The 23,571-nt window shown below is 38.7% G+C and overlaps 1 protein-coding gene across 6 annotated transcripts in view; it reads left to right on the top strand.

Moving 5' to 3' along the window:
* CREB5 (cAMP responsive element binding protein 5) overlaps window positions 1–23,571 on the top strand; it is a 258,154-nt gene that overhangs the window by 50,173 nt on the left and 184,410 nt on the right. For all 6 annotated transcript variants that reach the window (XR_011004819.1, XM_068208031.1, XM_068208039.1 and 3 more), the window contains one exon: window positions 4,790–4,911. Coding sequence is in view for 2 of the 6 variants with exons in the window: in XM_068208031.1 (XP_068064132.1) it covers window positions 4,790–4,911 (122 nt within the window). In the remaining 4 variants the exon portion in view is untranslated. The remainder of the gene's footprint in view (window positions 1–4,789; window positions 4,912–23,571) is intronic.

Genomic DNA, 23,571 nt, shown 5'->3' with positions numbered 1-23,571 from the left:
GTTCTTGGTAGCCCTCATCTAGGTGGGAGTAGTTTCACCACCTATGTTTGACTGCACTTCTTCCTCTCCTCTTTCTCCACCTGGTTGTTGTTGTATTATGATGTTGAGCTCCTCAGTGCACTTGGGTGGAAACCTGTGAAATCAATGAAGAAGCCTTTCTGAACTTCTCAGGACATTCCTCTGTAGCTGCTTGATGGGTAGCCCTTCAAATTTCTGTGCTAGCCCCATTACTCTGACTTTGTTATCATTGTATGAAAGTACAACAAGGGTAAGTGTGTAACTTCAACAGAGCCCACAGCTGAACAAGCCAAATGTCTATTATTATTGCACATCAGACTAAACAATTTTTTTTTTGAAAGAAAAATGAAGAATCAAGTTACACACTTTAGAGCTGTGCTGTTAGGTATCTTTTACCAAATCAGAATTTTTTTTTTTTTTCGCAAAATGAAAGCTTGTTTCAAATAAGCGTCCTTTGGTTCTCTAGGGCTTTTTTTAAACTGGTAGCATGCTTTAAAGTTTCCTTTTGTGTTTTGTGGGATGAAACTAAGGAATTCAAGGTAATTTTAAAAAACACATTCTGGATAAATCAAGTAAGTTTCTGTATAGCAAGCGAATATTTTATTTCCTGAGCTGTTGTTTTGAAAACAATGTATTGAGACTGAGTGTCCTTTCTCAGAGTATTATTTCAATCCCCACACCCCCAAACAAACAATATTGCATTGCCATGCATTGCCAAATATTGTGAGTACATAATGGAACCTTTTGACTTTATTGAAGACTTCAAGTTCCCCATTACCTTACCACATATATTTTTTATGAGTCTGAAAAATCAGGTATCACTTCAGACATTGAGGACAGGTTTTCAAAAGTCAGCAACCAAAATATACACAGTATGTGAAATTCTGGTCTGAATATGATTGCTGAGTGCATCTGAAATCCCTTCCTGTAAGATATAGTAGGTTAACTTAGGATCTGCACAGGTGAGATAATTTGAGCTTGCTCTGAGGTTTATATATTGTCCATTTACTTTTTTGAGGCTTATTTAAACTTAAAGTTTCTTGCAGCCTTTCTGGTCATGACTGTGTCATCAGAGAGGCTGATTATTCCCCTGAATAATAGGCTGAACAATATTTTCATTGCCTAGTCTGAAGCTTGACATAGTCTGTGTTTAAGCTGGTGATGAAGTTGAGGTAGGAAAAAATTCCTAAGTTATTATCAGATGACAAGTTTACCTTTGAAGGGATAGATGGCTAGAGGTAGATGCCTCAAAGGACAGTAAACTAGTTCTAGAGGGTGGAACTAATTGATGATGGAAAGATTTTTACATGTGGAACGATGTGTCTGGGTTGGTATAGCTGATCAGTATCTTGCGTTAACCTAGATAATCCTGTATCCCAAGCTGCCAATACAAAATACAGTTTGTGACTAATATTAGAGTCCTGGGCTGTGTGAATAGCAGTGGGCCTGCAGAACAGCTTCCTATATAACGTGTGTCCTCAGCAGGAATGCTGAGAGTGGTGCTGGCTCTGTCTGAGTTTTGGTCCAAATGGGTCTGGCTCATCCAGTTGCTGAAGTGCAACAAATCAGAGCCCTGTTCTCAGTGAGTCTGCAATAGTTGTGGGCGCTGGTGATAGCAACAAAAGCTTTGTTTGTACCAACGGGGAACAATGAGGTCAGGCACAAGCTCTTGGAACTATTAATGCATTTTTAAGTGCTGAGAATTAGGAATATTTTATTAATTCTGGGAGACATGATTTTGTAGCTTGTGCTAGTGTCTCCTTTGTGATACTCCTCCCAATTAAAACACAAAGGCTTGCCTAATCTAGGTAAAAGAATTTCTGTGGTGTTGAGAGCAATTTCTTCTACTATTTTGCCCACATCCTAAAGGAGAACTGGTGTTTAGCAGAGGCAAAATAGTTGGTTGCTCAGGTGCAAATCAAGCTTGTTAGATTTGGTAGCCTTGAAATCCTGGGACCAATCAATGAGTGCAGTGTATGTGCAGTGTAACTACTTTGCTACACAAAATCTCAACATTTTAAAGTCCGGATCTTTATCAGTTCTGCTCTCACACAGACAGAAGTTTTGTGGCCTTCTGGTTTCTGTGAATGTTGAAGGGTGAAGTATTAGAACTAGGAAGGCAGGTCTTGTTTTACATCTGGCTGAGCTGACTTCCAGGAGGTCTGTGGATGAAGCTTAGGCTGGCTGGTTGGTGGTGCTCCTTCCTCAGTTGGGAGAAACGAGGGGCTGTCTTTTAACAAAAATCTTCTTGTGAATTCCTGCCAGTCTGATTTCTGGAACATAGGAACTACAGTAGCAGTATGGGGAGACTGAGGTAATAAAATAAGATTACCATCTTGATATATAGGTGGTGTAAACAGTGTCATTATCAGTTTTGATCTTTTGAGATATTAAAATAGTTAATTGGAAAGTTCTACTGTAGGCAACACCGTTGGCTATCTTGTGGTGCAGAAGACAGATCTTCAGCATGAGCAGAGAAAGGAAACCATTGAGACCCTTGTGATTTTGAAGTCACATTCTTGCTCTGGCTTGCTATTTTTCACTGTTAAAAATGGATTTACTTCAATGGATAACTTTTTTTTTCCTTTTGGTCGGTTCTGGGCCCAAACAACTCTGAAGAAACACAGAATTTTTCATTCTAGTGAAAGTAGTGGCATCTACTTCTTTATGAAACCATAGTTTCTCATTTTGGCCATGAAATTGATACCTTGCTTATTTGATATGGATATATCACTTCTAACAATAAAACATTTCCTCTGTTTTCCTCACATTCCAATACTAATGTGCCCTTTGTGTCCAGGAAGGCTTAGCAACAATTGTCTTTGGTTTTCTACAAAGCAATGGTGTTGTTCACTAAAGTAGCATTTAATCCTTTTTGGAAATTAAATGTATTTCTCCTGCACTTTAGTGCCATTCATTTCCAGCACAAGCTTCAGTCCAAGGGCCAAAACCAACCCTGGTGTAAATCTACTGAGTTTAATGAGGTGACTTAAGAGATTTGTTTGGTGCTTCTTACTTAGGATATGGACCTGTAAAGTGATGAGTATCCTCAGCTCCCATTGATGCCAGCACCTTGTTGACTCATCTCCTTATGCTGAGTTCTTGCAGGGTTCTTAGAAAGTTTAGTTTCTCACTCTGGTAATACAATAGATAGCTGTGAAAGCTAATAGATAAAGAAGTGTGCATTCCCAAATACTTGAAGTTTGTTTCCTTTAAGCTCCCAAGTAGGATGCTCAAGCCAAAAGGAATGAAAAAAGAATTTGAACATTAAGGACTTTCATTCTGATGTTCCATCAGAAATATAAATGGAAATGAGTGTCTTTGCCCTTGGATTACCTGAGAAAGTCAAACCTGGAGGACCATGCTTGATACAGGTGGAAATTGGCTTCTCCTGGCTTTATAATGGAGGAGGCTGATCCTCTTCCTTAGTTTCTAAGTGAAAACTGCGTTTTCTTTTCTGTACCTTGCTTTTGTACTGCTTAATTAGGGGTTGATGTGCATTTCTATCCTGATCATGTAAAATTAATGGTGTTAGCTAACTGTTTGCTGTAAGGGGGTAATATTAGAACTTGACCCAGTTTAGCTAGGTGCAAGAAGGCAATTTTTCCCTTGTTGAAGTGGGAAGCCTTTTTCTGAGGTCAGAATTGACCTAATATGGGCAACAGGGTTCAATATGATTGAGTTTTCATTATTTAAATAATGAAATACAAACAATAGGTAGTAGTCAAGGACTATGCTGAAGATTATTTTTTAACAAAATGAGTCCAATCTTTCTGTAAAATCAGGTACAAAGCATCTCGAGCTCTGACAGAACCTTGGGAAGAAGGAGCCAAGGTGGAATAATTAAGAACTAGACTTAGAATGAATAGAAGTGCCTCAGACCTGTGCTTTAGGGAGTCTTTGCTTCCCAAATTTGGGCTTGATTTTTCATTTCCTGACGAAAGAAACTGAAATCACTGAAACTAAGTCTGCATGGCAATTTTGTTTGTCTGTCTTGCAGGTTTTTGAAAAAGTGTCAGAAAACCTTGTATTTTTCCTCCTGCCTGTGGCATTAAAGACACTACTGCCCTTCTTGTATTAATTCTGAGAGGGCAGAAAAATCCTGGAGATGAAGGCATTGAAATGTTTTTGACTCCAAATTTAATAGCTTTGCATGTATTATCAACACTTTCAGGTATAAAACACAAAAGGATGCTTCTTCATGTCCAGAATTTCATTTTTCATAGCTTTTCTAAATGTTGTTTAACTCTTCCTTCAAAAATTGTGTTGGAAGCAAAACTTCTTGCCATGGCTACCTTTTTTGCTAAGTATGTGTATGTTTGAGGGGGTTTTTGAGCACTTGAAGGCATTAACTAGTGTGTATCCACATCAGTTAACACGTGTGCTGTGGTCTAAATGTGCATTACGAGATGCACTGTGTGTTGTTCTGCATGAGCCTATTTTTGAAGGTTTATAGACAGTTCTAATGACCATTTGCACATGTTGAGGAGATGCTTGTGTTATGTGCCCTGGGAAAACCCATGCTGTTGTCTTTTTGCCCAAATGATGACTGCTGCCTGGTTTCAGATGTTGATGGCAAGCACTGGCTGCCTGCAGCGTTTAGCGTCAAAATTCAGCGCTGTGTGGGTTTTTTTAATGATGGTGTGGCAGGTAGGGGTGGGAAGGCAAAGAAAATTTTGGTTAGAACCTCTCTTTTCCTGGAAGTCTATTTAATTGTCTCCCTCTTCTTTTAATATTGAGCACCAACGATCATTTCTTGTCTTGTTCTCAGATCAGACTCCCACTCCAACGCGCTTTCTGAAGAACTGTGAGGAAGTCGGCCTCTTCAACGACATTGACTGCTCCCTAGAGCACGAGTTCAGGAAGGCACAAGAAGAAGAGAACAACAAAAGGGTGAGTGTGAGCACACTAAGCCCTTCCTCCCCTTTTGATTCCCTGAAATGGTAAAGGAAGTATCCTTTCATCTGTGCGAAAGCTGATTGAGCTCTACTACCTCGTAGTAACCTTTTGGTTAGAAACTAGGTGGCACTATAAATTGTGACACGATTTTTAAAACTATTGAAGCAGTTGACAGAAATAGAAAACCCAAACCAACAAAAAACCAGTATTAAATAATAAAAAAAAGGGTAACTGTGTTTGCCAGGGTTTGATTCCAAGTCTCTGCTTTTAAGTGAACTATAATACAAACCACACACCTCTTGAGGGAGAGGCTTGGGAAAATTATATCATCTTTGAAGTGAGGATTGCAAACTGGTTCAAATACTTTACAGGGAAATTTGGCTTACGAAGGGGCATTTACTTAAGAGCAAAATATTTTTCCTTTTCTATTTTTTAATTCCTCCACAATACAATGGGCCCTTGGATTTATTAATCATCAATACCAGCTTTATTGTGTTTCTGTATTTCTCATAAAGCATTCAAGTTGAGCTGGGAAACTTTGACTTGAAACACCTAGTAGATAACATATCCCATTTTCAATTAGTATTCTTTTAGTTTATTCTAAAGTTATTTTGTCAGTATTCTGAACTTTAGGTTGAATTATATAAGCCACCTTGTATATAAGTGTACTCCTGTACCAAAGATAGTTAAGAGTGTTTTCAGGGACCCTAAAGTGCTGTTAAAATTTTCTAAGAATGGCAAAAGAGCTTAATGCACTAGAGAGGCCAGCAAGAAAATAGCTGCCTTCTGAGGTGCAGAACAGGAGAGGAGGCTTGGAGAAAGAGAAGGGAGTCCAGGAGCAGCTTGGTTTTGGCTTACAAGGAAGTGAGTCTAGGTATGGTTTATTTGTGGTTCATAAGGAACAAGACTGGGACAGATAGAGGAGGAGAGGCTGTGTCATGGTATGCTGAGCAAGGAATAAGAGTGTCCAAATGGGAGAGAGTTCAAATTTTGGTCAAGTATTGGGAAAATAGCACAGACTGACCCACACAGCTTTGTGTATTGGACAAATGTTAGGAAACAGTCATGTATTGAGATAAATGTGTCTAATTTTAGACTTGTTAAAAAATTTGTGGTTTAGGTTCTGCTGAGGGGAGTCTTAGAATCAGGGAGAACATTTCTGTACAATCCTATTTCTTTGTCCATTATAGGATTTCTAAGTTGTTCTCTGTGCCTGATGTTTATTTTGCAGGAGTAGGAGAACAGGAGAAATCTTCTGAGGTAGACCTGAGTGCAGTTAGCCCCAGACTGCAGTGCTTGATGTTGCAGAGAGATTTCAGTTTGCGAGGGATAGTTGCAAAATCTGATTAAAACCTAGACATGGGCATCAAGTTACCTGATAATTCCAGCTGTTTAGCAGTCTCTGGAAGTCTTATTCTGCCCTCCTACCAACCCCTGCAGCTGCCATTGGTGATCTCCAGAGAGCAAATAAATGATCATGGGGGTGGGAAATAAATAAAAAAAACAAAACAAAAAACACCTCAAAAACAATGGGGTGAAGAAAGAAGAAAAAGGAAAGGAAAAAAACGGGGCATAAGTTCCACTAGCTGGCTAACCTGTAACATTTGCTCTGTGTTTCCAATTAGTCTGCTGTATGTTCATTCTTACATTACTGACTGACTGTCAGATAGGAATCTGAAGCAGGCCCCAGTAGGGCTTTGCACAAATGCAAGAGACAAAGGCCAAGACAGAAGGAGATTCCTTGGGCTGCAGCTGTCCCTAAGGAAATGCTTCTAACAGCCTATCCCTGGAATATGAGTTTGATGTAGTGTTGGCCTAATGGACCTACCAACACATGGAGACTAAGGTTAACTGCATGAAAATCTTACTCACTGCACAGAAAAGTCTTCCAAAAATATTTTTGGTCATATTAATTTCTCTGGACTCTGAAAGAAACAGTTTTGTTTATTTTAGTGTATCACTGCAGCTTAGCGCACAGCTTGACACTGAAATCTTGTAACAGAAAAACACTTTCATTTCTCATTGGCTTTTTTTGCTCCTTGAGAATCATACTTTGAAAAGTCAGAGGATAAAGTTCAAGTAGCTGCCTTTTTTTCTTTCTTTCTTTCTTTTTTTTTTTTAAAGTTTTCTGGGTGGGTGCCCATGGATAATCCATGAGAATTTGTTGTGATGAAGCTGGTTATGCAGACTGGTGACTTTCCAAATTAGTGAAGCTCTGAGTGCATGGGTTTGGGAACACCATGTGTACCATTTTTGTAAAGGTATTATTGAATGGAAAGCACTTACACTAATATCCCAGCTTCTTATCCAGGAATAAATCACTTGACATCCTTCTGCCACAGTTGCTCATGTGTTAAAGTGGAAGAAGTATCTCTTTATGCCTCCCTTACTTGGTATGCCTTATGGTTCTAAGATCATCTGTCAAGGACCACCTCTGACAATGTATGTGGATTAGCCTTTGCTTGGGGACTGAGGGGACTCAAGGAACAATAATGATGATGATGACCTCCAGAACCTGAACTGAGAAAAATAAAGCTATAAATGGAAGTGAGTTTGTCTGTTGGTTTTGGCTTGTCTGCTGTTTATACCATCCTTTATTAGCTGGAAGTCTCTCCTTGAGAAAGACCTGCTCCCTAAATGCAAGGGATGCTACAGATCAGCAATAAGCATATGGATAAGCATGTGAGAAAGAAGCTTTTTCCATCCTCTTGACGGCACTCTTTCCGACACAAGTGTCCTACCTCCCAAATTCACCACCAAAATTAGCACAGGCAAAAGCATACCTATACTATATTTCTACTTGGAAAAATGTAAATGTTAAAGTTCTTGGGAACTTGAGGCAGACAGCAATTGACAGCTCAGACCCAGACAGAACTTGCAACCTAACTCAACAAGGCAGGTAGTGCTGGCAGATTACATGGCCATTTTAGCCCACTGGCTGCAGGTTTTAGGCTTACACTGCTTGGAACATTAGGTATTCAAAGCATTTGCAGTGGGTTGTAATTGCAAACACATGACCTTTGCTGCTACTGGATAGGCCCTGTTGTCACATCTTGTTTTGAACATTGAGTTGGGGCTTAGAGGATAATGTCAGAAATGGGAAGAGTCAGGGTCTGTTTCTGAATAACTTAGTGGAGCCACTTCATTGAAATGCATCTAGCCTGATGTCCATGTGTGAAATGAGAAAAAGTGGAAATAAACTGATTGTAGCAAGTAGAATATTGCATCAAATAGCATTTACAAATTGTGAGCTGAATATTTTTGACATAAGGACATGTTTAAAATCATATTCTGCCTATGCTAGAGTTTGGGTGCATCACTTCCTAAGACTTATCCTGAAACTTTGAAATCTTCTCAGCAGTGTTCAGTGCTGGTTCAGATAATGTATAAATTATGCAAATAAGGCAGTGAAATGGCTATTCTCAATTTCAGCTTGGTTGTAATGTGTATTGCTCAGTGTCAGTTCAGGAAGCTCTTTAGTCCTCTACATGGCCTAATGTTCCTGCTCTAAGTATACTATCCTAAGGCAGGCACCCCACCGCTAGAAAAGCATCAGCAAATTGAAGTAGTCCAGTAAAGAAGAAGAACAAAACCAAATACAAAGCCTTTAAGGGTTAAACAATTTCAGTCTGCAGAAGGAATAAAAAGCCTGAGTATTCAGTTTAGTTGTGTTAAACAAGGGATGATACTACGGTCTGATGTGCGTTTGAAAGATATATATTTGGTTTGTACCTTCTAGGATCTCCTTCTACCTTATATATATTTCTGTGTATAAGAAAGTAGATAAAATGCTTTATCTAGCTTACAGCATGTCACTATTTCATGCTGAACTCAGTGACTCTCTGACCTCCAGAAGAAATTTCTTGCAAATATTTGTTGAATGTCATAGTTTGGTATTGTAGCCTATGAGTGTAGGGAAGATTATATAATTCAAAGCAAGCTGGAAATGATAGAATCTGTCTCTAAAGAAGTATAGTTTGGAGAAAAAAAACCAGCTTAATTTCCACATCTTGCTTAAATTTCATGCAATGCGTATCTAGCCCATAGGTTTTCCCCTCTTCTGAAAAGTAATACAGAAAAATCATAATGGATTTTGCCTGTATTTAATAGTTGACATTACAGCAGCTGAAACTAGCAGTGCAGTAAATCACCCTTAGCCAGGAAAGGGTGATATGTATGGGGTCATATGTACCCTTATATGAGAAGAAAAAAATATTTATATGCTGATAAAGCACATTGTGTAAGTGTTTGGGTTTTAGAGGCCTATATTGTAATACTAATAGGCTATGGGGTAATGCTGGCAATCCACTCCCTTGGTGAAAGAACAAGGATTAAGTGTTCATTTTGGTGGTTGGCTTGGGTGATGGGTGACAAATTAGCCCCAGTTTTCCCTTGTAAGTACTCTGAAACTGCAGTAGGGTCCTGGAGAAGAGCAGTGTGCTGGTAGATGTTTCAGAGGCAAGTGCTCTGAAAGGGCTGAATTTCACTTGTGAAATAATACAAACCAACAAACTCATAAGCCTGTTCCTGGAGCACTCTTGACTCATTGTCTGACAGTCTGTACAATGGAAGGAAAGACCTATGTTTAAATGCTTACTATTTTGATTTTTTTAAAAAAATTATGCTATCATAAATGCACAAATGTACAGTCTCCCTCCATTTGTCTAAACATGATGTAAGACCATCCATATTTTTTAAATCAAAGGGCCCTCTGATTTCTTATTTTCCCACTGAGATTAAGTAACTTATATACTCAGTATGTCATAGTAGACACGAAGTAAGACTAGAAATTAGTAAGACTAGAAATTGTTTATGTTAATACAGTGCTTAAGGGCCAGAGTACCATTGTTGTATGAATTCTAATAACTTCAAGCTGTTACTTTATCAATCACTGAAGCTGTTGTCAAGGTGATAGCTCAAAACTCTAAATTTCAAAGTCCAGTATTTCACCCCACATTCCAAGGTTTCAGTATAATACTTCCTATACTCTAAATATAATATCTGTATCTGTGAAGATATAAGCATCCTCACATAGCATTTTTTCTGGGCGATGCATTGAAGTACTGGAAAGATACACTGTAACTCTGTATCAGAGTTTTTCTGAGGGTTATTCTGGGTTTTCATACGCATTAATTGCATCAGGTTATTGATCTGCTTTTTGGGTTCATTTTTTTGCTTGCAACACCCCTTTTTTTCTTAATTAAATTAACTTTTGCAGTATTCCTATGAAGAAGGTAAATACTCTGTCTCTTATTTTCTAAGTGAAAAAACAGATTCCAGAGGACATTTCCTTCCAGAGCTCCATTGTAGTGTGACACCAAGCTCTCACAGGAATCACATATGTGGAGTGAGAATTGCAGGGTATCTGGGTCCTCTCCACCATTCTGCCCAGAGAGCAGCTTTCTGTCTCATTTGGTTTCTAAATCTCTTTAGCAGCATGGCCCAGAAGATCCATAGACTCCCTCAAAGATATTTTGGTGCCTTGCTCTGACTGAAACAAAGCAGGAGTAAATCAGAGAGCTACCATAAAGGATCTGGGCTCAAGTGACATGCTGAAAATTGCACAGGAAGTCTGTGGCAAAGCCTCGGATTGATTCCATATCTCCTTGGTCTCAGCATAGGGCATCCCGCAGACCATGTGTGTTAAAGATTTATCAGCTGTTGTTCAGTGTTGCTAAAGACAGGAAGAATGCTCTCCTCCTCTCTCCAGATGGGTAGGCTTGCTGGATTTTAACTTTTTAACCTTTGTAGATTTCATGGTAGACATGTGGTGGTTTGTTGTATTTTGTATGATGGCAGCTCCACAGTTGGTGCTTCAGTGAGTCCTGTTTTGAGCACGTATCTATCTGCAGGCACTTTGTTGCCACACTGGGCTGTGCTACAAAAGGGACACTTTCTGCATAATGGCACAGGAAAGCTGTCAGGACAAAACTGTTCATGACCTTGCAGAAATATTCACAAGAACAGGCTTTAATTTAGGCTTGTTGCTGATGGTACAGCATCTTATCTTCTGCTGGCAGGCAGGATTCTCTTATCTTGAATGGACTTTTGAGTGGATTTATAGGTTTAGATCCTCATATTCAAAGAGAAGACCTGAATGTTTTTCCAGCAATATGTTCCTGTGTCATGCAGAAGGGCAATTCTTGAGGGTATAAGTTTTTGATTCGGCTAAACCTCCCTAATCATCGTCCTTCCATGTTCTTCTGAATTCCAGCTGATGAATCATCCTTCAGAGCTCAGTCAGGACAGTCCACTTTCTTCCTTCTTATTATTGTCTCTGTCCAAAAGAAGCTGAGTCACCCTCTTGTAATGTTTGGAGGTTTGTTATGTTTTCTGTATTTTGGCTACCCACAACAAAGGGAGGCCTATCTGATTTCATTCTAACGTTTTTTTCACAGCAACACAGCAAAGTTGTGCCTTTTGCCTTGGTCCTCCTTGGAATGTTTTTAATGGCACAGCTTCCTTGTTACCAGTTCAGGTTTCAGCAGCATAGACTGGATGGCACATGAAAAAGGGATAAACCTTTCCTGTAGTGGCATTTTTATAAGTCTATCTGTTAGGTAAAGCCCCTAAATCTTGGCAGTCTCTTTAGAGCATAAGCTCTGCTATTAAACATGAGCTCTTTGCTCCCCAGACTGGGCTGCAGTCTCTATGTTGGGTGGGTAATAAGATACTGCTGATACACTTCAGAGCAAGGTGCACTTTCCTTTATTTATGAAGATAGACATGCTGGTCAAGGGCTTAATCACAGCTGATAAATCATTTTAGAAAGCCTATTAGAACCATATGCTGATTCTTCGTATTAACATGGTGTGTCTGTTTCGAGTCTAATAAGGCAGGGTTTCTTTCTCCACTCCCTTCCCCCTGCCTGAAGTGCAAATTATTTATCTGTTTAAGTGATATTTCTTGCTTGGGGGCATTTCTCTCTATAAGTGGCACTGTTAATAAAGCAAGGTAAGAAGAGGAAAGAAGGATTCTTTCTCTCTAGAGAGCAAAGCTGAGTGATTTTGGTCTCCTTTGCTGAGAGGGGATTGCAGAGAAATTGTCTGAAAGCTGAGGCAAGGAAACATATTGGTTAAACACTGGGGCACCGTGGCATGGCCTTCACGGCAGCATAAGGTTGTCATTTTGGCCCAGGTGGTTACAATCCTGGAGCCCAAGAACTGTGAGGGTTGGGTGTGCTGACATTTCGGTTACCTCACCTTTCCCTCACTCGGAGAGGGCTGCTGCAGGAACAGATTCCACAGCCATCTAATGAGATCCACATTGGTGAAGTTATCCAGAGCCAAGTCCTATTTATCATTAATTGGTGGGTTTGCTTGCAGATCTTTCCTATTATTTGCTGATTATACCCCTACACATTTTATTATCTTGCCAAAAATTCAAATGCTAATAATTTCTTGATTTATTGATTATTTATAACACTGTCTACTGCCTAAATGTAGTTAGAAGATTTCAAAACGGCAACAGCTCTTTTGCTGACTGGGTTTCTTTCACATGTTGCACATGGCAGTCAACTATTTATAAACTTCCTTAGGGACTCCTAAACCTTTACAGTTGGGTTCCTCCCACAACTTCAGCCTCTTTTCTCCCTTGCTCCCCTAAGGCAAGTCTTGTTTTTTTGGCATAAAGACAATGATGGTGATTGTTAGGTGGAGAAAATGTCCACAAGCTATGAACTGTGGATAAGGATTTAAAATTTGTACATCAAGCAGGATAAATTGGAAGTCAGAGACATCCAGTAGAGTAAGGGTACCTTCACCATAAAGTGGGAGATCCATAGCTGAGTTGCTACTGCTCTTTAGGTTTACAAAATCTGAAACTGAAAAACTGAAGACTCATTTGTAAAGTGAGTTTGTGTGCAGTGGTGTGCATGCTGTAGCATGTCCCATTTCCAGTAGTGCACAAATTTGACTTTTAAATCTGATGTACTTCAGAGTAAAGAAGGGAATAGTGGAGAGGTGAAATAAGCCAAAACAACTGGTCATATGTGATGGCAGTTAATGAACGCTGGAGTGGGATGTATAGCCTCATACATCTCTGGGGCAGTTTCATTGACTTTAATGGAATTTAAATTTTTAACCTATTACAACTAGGCAAAGATCTGAAGGGAGAAAGGCCTTGTTCAGAGACCAGAAAGAAACCTACTGTGGTCACGATGTGATGTGAAGTATCTGGGTATTTGTTAATGTCCCACTAATGTCCCACTAAAACAAGGCCTTTTAAAAATCATACTAGGGAGGTATGTTATAAAATTATACATATCAACTGTTTCCTCATTCTGGTTTCTCTCTCACATGCTTCTCTACAAAAGTTGCCAAACCCACTATTATTGAATAAATATCAGCTTTTTTTCTTCCCTGAAATGTGAGTAAACTGTGTGTGGCTGGGTCTGGTCCCTGGGAAGGGAAAAGACATCGGGTTGCCATGTGAATGTACATGTCAAAGTGCAGCTCTGCCAGCCAGTCTGGGGCTGGGTGGGGAGAGACACGGGGAGAATGAACTCAGTGTTACAAGCCGTCTCTTTTGAATTTCTACAACCTATTAGTCACAGCAAGCTGCCCTTATTGATTTTGGTAAGAGAGGTCACTTTTAATCCTCTAAAGTGGAGAGAGCTACATGCACTCTCCATAGCATGACATTAAAATTGACACAGCTCTGCATCAATTCTATGAAAAAGCCCTAAACCTAGATGGATTATTGCCTTGCTTTTCAATGGATACAAGCTGCTAACCAGAGCATGCTAACCTAGATGAGGTGTAAAAGTTCTAAAATGCTTCGTAGGGAAAGCACATCCAAAAGAAGCTAGAAAACATAAGAACACACTAAAAGAGCTGCCCCTGCAGAAATAGGCCATTAGTTTTCCGATACTTATTTTCTCCATTTTAAAATACTTGAGTGTCAACACAAAAGAGTGGAGATTATCATATAAAAGAACAAACAAAAGCTGACCTTACTCTATGATTATGAAGAAAGCTTTATTCTGGCTGATACCCCTTGCTAGTTTTGTTTATGTTCTTTAGAGAACTAAATCTTTGAATACAATTAGGACTCTCTGACTTGAATCCTAAGTGTGCCTCAAAATAAACAGCAGAGGTGAACTCTCAGCAGTTTTCTTTTCATCTTTGTTACCCTTGCTCTGACCCTTTTTTCCTGCCTAATGATCCTTTTTGGCATACTGTTATTAACAGAAATCTTGACAGAAAATTATGCTTAATGTGGATAGGAAAATCATTGTGAGCCTGGAAAAGTTTTTTTTTTCTTTCTTTGGAATTCCATAAAATGACTAGTGCCCCTTTTGACTTTATGCTATTTATTTATTTGGAAATTTGTTCTCTGAAGATTTTGCTGATTTTTTTTTCTTTGAGCTTCAGTAAATATTTACAATGTGGTGTTTAGGGAAATCTGTTGCCTTGTCATGCAAGCTTGGTGTTCTCCCTTTTCATTCGTTGTAAGTTTGCACCAGTGTTTTTTACTGAAGGTTAGAAACTCCCATTCTAAATAAAAGACAACTGCAAAAGAAACAGTGACAAAAACCATTAAGGCACAAGACTGAAGTCTAATCTGTGGAGCTTGTAAGAGCCACAGCAGCTTTCAGTAAATCTTAAAAGTCCTCTGTTGGTAGTTGGTTGAGAAGGTCTCTGAGCTCATTCTCAACAGAGATTAAAGTATGTGTGTGTCCATGTGTCCATGAGGCCAACGTGGCTTCCCCTCCTACATTAAGAGATACTCTTCCTCCCCTACCTCCCTCACCTGAGATATTTGTGTGGGGTAGTGGTATTTCCTCCCTCTTTGTGAACTTAGCCTAAGGAAATTCAAAGCAGGCCCAGAAAGGAAGCTGGCTTTTGGCTTTGTCACTGACACTGAGACATGACACCTAGAAGAAAAGGTGAAAGATGCCCAGTCTGCAGATCTGGGCAGAAGCTTTGGCAGCTGATTTTTGTCCTAGCCCTACCTTTCCTTCTTCTATCAAGGAAGAAATAAAAATAAAGTACCTTGCCAGTCGTTCCTTCTTTTTGTTGGAAGAGTCCTTCCTGATGTCCTATAGAGGAAGAAGGAGGACGAGAAAGTAGGGGCTGCTAAAGGAGGCAAGAAATAAAAGCAAGAAAAGTACCTTTCTTTTTTACTTGTATAAAAGATGTATTCCTACCCCAGATCAGACTTGGCGGGGAAAATTTAAAGGAAAATTCACACAGAAGAAGAAGAAAAATAATACTAAGACATGAAGAAAGCTGAGGGAGGCTATCATGAGGTTGTTCAAGTGAGAGACAGTGAAAAATCAGCACTCAGACATTAAAAAGACAGCTCTTTGTTTTTTAAGAAGTGGGATATCAAAATATTCCTGTGATGTACTTCTTAGCAGAACTTGGGGAGCAGAGATTGAGGAGCGTGGAAAGTAAAATTTGCTTTTCTCCCCACCATGTCCATATTGTCCCTTCCAACCCCAGTCCAAGGAAATGGAATTAGTTTCTCAGCTTAATACTGAAATGAGATGTCAAGGGATGTGGCTGTACAAGAAAAGAGGAGACATGAAGGTGCTAAGTTGATGTTGGGTATTAGAATAGCTTTTCCCTGAAAAAGTGGAAAGGAAAGTCAGTCTGGGCACTCATGTTTCTTCTTTCTTTATAGTCTTTTCTAAGGTATTGTTTCTCTCATCATACTCCTGTCTTATCTCTGAGACCTCTTTGTATGTCCCTTGGGAAGTATACATCTGTGTAAGGCCTGTTCCTGTAATGACAAAGTAACCATGGCTCTTTCCCATTTATGCTATTTTTTTTTTTCCAGTTCAGTAAAGTCATGCAAATCTAAATGCCAACATATATGTTTCAGGAAAACCAGGAAAACTATTACGCATGTTACACCTCTGCACATAAGTTCTTATTTTGTGGATTATTATGTGGTTGGAATCTTTTTCAGGTGCACCTCTTATATCCAAATTTCTTTTCTTTGCTTCATCCATCTCAGCCAGTTAAATGTGTATATAACTGATTTTCTGAAATGGGGCCAAAGTCCATGTACTTCAATAGCTCTTAAACATATGGTTAACTTCAAGCATGTGTGCAGGGGTTTGCTGAAGAGAGATAGTTTGCTGAATCAGGACTTCCCAACACCAAGATTTTAAATTGCAAACAATCCTCTATTTTAATGTGTTTTAACTACTGCCTCCCATGGATTAACAAAAGGTAACTATTGTTAGTTGACTCCTGCAGATGGAGAAAATTGTACTTGGATAAACAGAAATTTAGGGGTAAACCAAATTTTTCTGTTACCCTTCTGTGAGAACTATTATTTTACTTCTTCCTAATAAATAATTATGTAACATGAAAGGGAATAATGATCATAATTTCATGTTATGATAAAAAACTTATTTTTCTAGGAGAGATAGAAAAGGTCCTCTACTTAAAAATAAGAAGACATTTGTTACAGCTTTTTCTTTCTTTTTCTTTCTTTCTTTCTTTCTTTCTTTCTTTCTTTCTTTCTTTCTTTCTTTCTTTCTTTCTTTCTTTCTTTCTTTCTTTCTTTCTTTCTTTCTTTCTTTCTTTCTTTCTTTCTTTCTTTCTTTCTTTCTTTCTTTCTTTCTTTCTTTCTTTCTTTCTTTCTTTCTTTCTCTTTCTTTTATTTTTTTAGATTTCTGTATTTTCTAACTAAATTCAGTACTAAGATGATAATATATGTATGCCATCACTGACCAAATAAATATCAGCCAAATATCCAGTATTCTAGATACATAAATTTACATGATTTATGGAGAAATATTTGAAAAAACAATAAAAGTGTATATATATGTAAAAAAAAACCCAAACAAACCAAAAAGCCCAAACCAAATAAAAACAAATGACCCAAAACCTACCTACAACCAAATCAACCCAACCAAATCCCACCCCACAAAAAAAAACCCTGAAGAAAAAGGAAAAAAGGCAGCAAAAAATGCAGTTGCCTTTGTCATTCACTTATGTTCCTCCATGTGAAGGGATAAAGGGAATAGGGCTGCCTGCCCTATGTTGTTGTGGTTTTCTCCATCCTGGATCACAGGTAGGGTGGGGTGCAAAGTAGATTCCACAGAGCAAATGCATCTGTTGGAAGGTGCAGGCAAGGAGAAAGAGTCAGTGAGGGAAATGTTCCTTTCAAAATCCTACTTAATATGCTGTTAGTGATTGAGTGCTCAAATTGCCTTCCTGTTGACAGTAAGGTAAGGAAAAAAAGCATCTTTTGCTATTGAAGTTGATACACTTAATACATTGTTTTAAAACAAAGCGTTCTTTCCTTGTTTTTGTGTAAGGTGGTAAGACTTAAAAGAAATTGGGCTTTCTTCTTCTTTTCTTCCTACTTTTCAATATTAGTTTCCTCACATTCCTTCTTCAAACCAGCTAATCTGTATCCCCTCCTTGTTGAATAGCATTATCCTGAAAACACAGCAGTGAAAAAAGCCGAGACTGCAGGACCTCTAACAATGCCAGAGGGCCCCAGGAATAGGAATGCCCTGAAAAAAATGTGCTTCCATCCAGCTGCCCTTCATATTGTTGTCTCCCTATCCAATTTACTAGAGAATTTCCCACTGGCTCTTGGCTCATTCCCAAATGAGAATGTAATCTTTTAAAGATTACACTGCATAATGGAGGGACAAGGAGCTCTTTATTAACTGGGATGGGGAGTCACTTGCTATTAGGCAAGGGAAGGGGATGTGATGTAGTAATGTTTTGTGAGCTCTGCTTTCTGCCCCTTCTTGTCTTGTCAGCAACAGGACAACAGGTTGGGAGTGGGAAACCACTGCAGCTGCAGCGTAGAAAAAGAAATAATTTAATGTAGCTTATGATTATGGCAATTACTTTTACAACATGAGGGATTATGCCATAACTATTATATTGCCAACAAGATTAAATTACTAACCTAATACCACAACATGTTTTCCAGGAAAATAAAAAAATAATTCTGCTTGTTCCAGAGTTGATGCATTCAAAGACTATTAATACAGTGTGAAAGAGCTGAGCAACCAAGGAACCTGCAGTGATGTCTGTACAGACATTGTCTGAATTGGATCCCTGTCACTTCCATGAACTCTGCCAGCTACACACCCTCACCCTTTCTGGGACGTAAAGCAATGTGGTACTCTGGTAATTTTAAATGCTCCTTCTCCTGTCAAGCAGATAAGCATCTGCCATTAATTGTTGATAAAGTAATAACCAGAACTACACCTGCAGTGGAGAAATTCATTAAACTTCACAAAGAGAACAATTTTGCTCACGTAAACCCACTAAACTGATTGGAAAGCTTAAACCTCAATGTATTTTCACACTGGGCTCTTCTTTTTACTACATATTTTGAAAATATTGCTTAATACAATGAATATCTGTATGTAAAATAATTTTAGATCACCTCTTGTGTGAGGACATTTTTGCTGAATTGGCAAATTGCTGAAATGGAATATACATTTTGAGGCAATTTTTTTCTGGAATATGTAGTGTGATTTTCAATGGTTTTTTTAAAATATTTTTTTTCTACATGCATAACAAGGTCAATGAGAATTTGTCACATTGCTGGTACAGATACAGCCTCGTATAGACTGTTCATGATAGGAGTATAAGCTAACTTAATTATGCAGGAAGAGCAGTTTCCTTTTGTTCATCAGCTGGAAAATGAGTAGAAAATTTAATTTTGGATCTTCAGAGATATATCATGTGTTGATCATTATGAGCAAATTAACTGGCTTCATGGAAAAGCCAGTTCTGATTCTGAAGAGAAATGCAGGTTAACAGTATAATTCTACACATATTTTAATTAATTTTTATTTGGTATGTGATGAATGATACATCAAGCAGTTGATTTCATTTTTACTGTATGTACATTTAAGTCTTTTCACACCATTGTGCTTTATGAAAATAGCTGTTGTTGCACAAAGCTATTGGATACATTTGGAAAGACTGGACATGCATTAGTAAATCAACCTCTTCTTTTTCTGGTGAAGAACTGGAATTATGGATATCAAATAGAGGTCAAACAGGAGCATGTTACTGTATTGTTTTGTCAGGATTAGAAACCCTGAATGACAGCCTATACCTGATTTTATTCTTTTTTTCCCTTCTTTCCTTCTGAATATGTGAACAGAAAAAGAAGCAAATATGATTTCATGGTGGATACTTTTGTTCTGTAGCAGATACGACCAGTGCAACACACAAACTGTTTGTCTCAATGACACAAACTCCTGGCTTTTTGACCTTCCTATTCATTTGAGCTTTTAAGAGTCACCTTAGGTAAAGGATGTTCTCAGTTACCTTCTGGGACTGAGAGCTCTGGGCACTATTAAGAAGGTTTTATTGAAAGTTGGTTTCACAATTTCCTTGTAGTGTCTAACCAGATGAACAAGGTTATATCTCTATTTGATAACTACAAAAGATTTTTTTAGTCAGGTAAGGGTGTATTTCTATTCCCTTGGCTTGTATCATTTTAAGACCATTGTGTTTCCAGTGAGACATCCTGTATTAGTTTCCTCTGAGGGCTTTTTATTTTTGTCCCTGGTGCATTAGTTCCTAGATGGTAGAAAGAGTTACACAAGAAATCAACCTGTTTTCTTACATCTCCTATGCCCAGGGCATATTAATAAATCTTTGGTTGCTGCTTGCTTTTAGAAAGAAGGTCAATGTGGGTTTATTGCACATCTGCCAGTAGTTTGCAAAACGCTGGATCCTCGTAGTGACCTGTGTGCCCACCAGGCAAGTGTTACCTTTCACAGACTGCCAGGAGGGAATCATAACCCATGGAAGGGGGCCCACCAGATGCCTGAGGGCCATACCTCAAGCTGTCACAGGAGTTTCACCAGTTCTTGCCGTTCATTTGCTTTCCTGACCTCTTTGCATCGTGTGCTTAAGCACCTTAAAAGCCAGCCTGTGGCTCAGGGCCTTAACTGCAGGCGGCACTGCAACATGATCTGCTGGAAATTGTAAAGTCAGTGATACAGATTTGTGTGGACTTCTGTGTGCCCCCTCAGTGTTAATAGGTAATAAAATATTAACATTTCAGTGTGACAGGGGATTTTTTTGGTGTGACCCTGTGCTTAACTGCCATCAACACACAGGTGTAAAATTTTTTCAGTTACATGAGAAGTACTTGAATACCACCTAGATACTGCTGTGTTCAGAGGTCTGGAAGTAAAATGTGATGGTTTTCCTCATTTTGTTGGTGTTACAGCATGAACTAACTTGAATATATTTTTTTCTTTCTTTTTTACAAATATTCCAGTGGAATTATTTTCAGTGCCAAAGGGAAATTTCTGTAAGACCTTGTCATAAGCTATGTTTTAGCATTTTTCTTGTTTTCCTGCCAATCTGTAACCTCCCTGTCTTTCTAACACTTGGAAAACTTTCTGCATATTTATGTCAGTTTCTGTGTCAGCTGATGTTGAAATAGGTTTCAAAACCACAGCCAGAACCTTTATTTACCCAAATATTTAGCTTTCAGTTTAACCTGACCCTAGACTGAGCACATCTGAGTTAAAGTAGCCCAACAAATCAGCTGCTTTCTACCTCCTCTGACATGTGACTGGCTGTGTGGATACTCTTAGCTTGCCCTAAATATTATGAAGGCAGAGAAAGAAGCATGTAAAGGTCAATACTGCGGTTTACTTGAAGGACAGTAGTTTGTTATAAGCTGCTGTGACTCAATTGTTTTTGATACTCTGTTTATCATATCTCAGCTGAAAGAAGCTAGGGAAGCCTCTGAGCTTTCCAGCAGCTAGAAGAGGCAGGTCTCACCAGCTTTTGTTTTCATGGACTATAGGAGCATGGACTATAAACTGCTTGCATGAAGCATGCTACTTGCAATATGTCTGCAGAAGACTCATGTTTGGATCCCATCTTCAAATAATACTGTACGACACATAACTTCTAAATTATGAGACTTATTTTGACATTAAATCTTTTCAGCTGGATGATTTTTTTTTTTGCTTTAAAACAACAGATATTTTTACAACACATGAGTATAACATAGAAAGTATTCAGTTCCTTTCAATGATTTTGTTGCTGCATGTAGAGACACAGCACTAGCATCTAGCAAGCAAATACATTCCTGTGGTGTTTTCAAAAGCATATGAGAAACCATATGTTTTCATAGGAAAACAGCTGTTGCCAAGCATATGCTTTCTGAGATAGAGTGACACTTATTAAAAGGGCAAAGTAGGACCACGGCTTGTCTTCTAAGTTGAATAAAGCTGGCAATAACTGTCTCTTTCAATGTACAGTGGCACTGCATGTAGATATTGCCATGTGGAGTTGTAACTGGAAGGAAGAGAGACAGATTAACGTCTACAGTCTGCAGCTTGGAAGAGACAATATAAATCTCTGTCCTGCTCTGAGCTGTGAATGCCTCTGTAGGAGTTATAGTAACAGACAAATTAGCATAATGTAATTGGCTGGCAAGGTCAGCCCCTCTCCAGGAGCATTAGCAATGTTTACTGTAAGAAGAGACAGACCAAGTATTGTAGGGTAGTACATTGTGTGTCGTTTTTGAAGAAAGAATAATCATTTTGGACTCCCTACATCACAGACTTCACCATATCTCATTAAAATTCAGACTATCATATTTATGCCTTAAAGCATATAATCTAACAGAGCAACAATGTATATTCTCTACTATCCCACAAATCTTTATTCTTTATGGTTTTGCTTTGAACTTCATTGAGTTTACTTTTCTTTTCTGTCTTTCTCTGTTAAATAGTTTTTCTCTGGATGCTAAACTTCCATATGCATCCCTGCCAATACCTAATAAATCTTGTTGAGAGAATTAAAATTTCTGGTCTTTTTACATGGGACACAGTTAGTGAATCCAGACAAACTTATCAGCTTTCTTGTTTGGCTCTTTGAAAATGAAAACGCTGAGCAAAATTCTGGGCCAGCTCTAGCAATCCAGACTCACTGGATTCAGCTTTGCAAACCTGGTCACAGCTGTAGGTGAGAAATGTGAGATGATGTGTTTTGAAGGAGACCTTCCATTGAGTCACAAAGAGCTCTGGCTTTTCAGCCTTTGTTTTCAACAATGAAAATTTGTAGCAAGCATTTGAAATGAGTTCAAGCATTCCATTATGAAAATGGCTGAGAAATGGCTTTCAGAATATCATACAGGGGTCACATTGCCTTTTTGTATATAGTCAACAAGAATGGTGAAGACTGTGATATTTAATACTGTCTGTCAGGGAGTTGCCACTGTAATTTTCCTAGATGACTAGCAGAAAGGCTAAAACATACACAGAATCACCTTCTGAGCACTATCTTACTGGAAAACCTCTTTCCTTTTGCTTAGAGAGTGTGATCCAATTGATTTCCAGAGCAAAGTCCATTCTGTTGTCTTCTGGTGATAAAGAAAAACCAGGTAGCATTTCCTGGACCCTGCAGTAGCTATTTTTTGAGTCTTGTGTATTAAAAATGTAAGTTAGATTGGTTTAAAATGAGCAGTGTTCAAGGTTGAAGGGTAATATTGTTCTTTAATGCTGATACCCCGGAGCTAGCTGCTCTTGAGAACAGGATTGTGATGCTACTTGTGCCAGGCTGGAACTCCTGACCCTCTTCTCTGTTCTTCAGCTTTCAGGTATCACATTTCTTAGGTTGTAAACATCCCACTGACAGCCACTTTCTAGGCAAAAGCTGCTGTGTGGAAGAGAGCACTCAGAATTAAGAGTTCTCCAAGTGCAGCTAGGTTGTTGCTAAGGATGCCTGCCTGGCCTGTTTCATTCATGGCTTAGCTGCACTCTCCAAGTGCAGCTAGGTTGTTGCTAAGGATGCCTGCCTGGCCTGTTTCATTCATGGCTTAGCTGAAACTCCTGCCTGAATCATGTTTTGTCTCCTTGAATGAAGTTATCTATCTGGCTGGGTCACATCAGGAGGACCAATTATACAGGAGAATGAATAATTTTTTACTTAGGAAAAGGAGCATTGTGGCTCCTCAGATGCAGTGAGAACTTCACCAAGGCATTTCAGAAGCATGTGGTACTCTAAAGGAATGGTATGTAATTTCCCCAGGATGGCTCCGCACCACATTTAATTAGTGTGACTGGAAGTGTGTACATCTGGATGATTGTCTGGTAGCATTATCAAATATAGTGCAGCTTCTTTGTTTTTCTCTCCATTTCCTCCACTCAGAAAAGAAGCTGAACCAAACATATCCCGCTTTTACAACTGAGAATTCACTCCCTTCATCACTGCCACCACCACCATATAACCTCAGTAAGATTTTTAGCCCGACTCTTCTGAAATGGCTCACAATTTTTAATGCCCATATTTGGATGTACAGCCAGGAATCCTTTAATTGGATACAATTTTCTGCAGATGATGAGCTCCCCTTTTCTGAAGAATAGAACCTGCAATGCTGTCTGGATTTTCTGGACTTGAGTATGCAGTCATTATTTTCCTTTACTGAGTCACATGTCTTTCTCTCATGTTTACAGCTACCAAATAACTGTTCTTTTGTCTCACAATTCTTCTAATAGTATTCCTCATATAACTATTTTCTGTATTGGTTGAAGCATCTTGATTATGATTTCTTGTCATTTTTGTGAGTTTGAAATGCATGCTACTCTAAAGCATGTGGATTTCTCTTACAAAAATACCCTCTTCTGCTCTGTCACCACTGTTACATTGCCTTCCTAGGTACATTGTGTTGTCCCTAAAA

This window comes from Anomalospiza imberbis, chromosome 1 (assembly GCF_031753505.1).
Source record: "Anomalospiza imberbis isolate Cuckoo-Finch-1a 21T00152 chromosome 1, ASM3175350v1, whole genome shotgun sequence".
In the NCBI taxonomy this organism is placed as follows: Eukaryota; Metazoa; Chordata; class Aves; order Passeriformes; family Viduidae; genus Anomalospiza; species Anomalospiza imberbis.
This window is presented reverse-complemented; position numbering and strand designations above follow the sequence as displayed.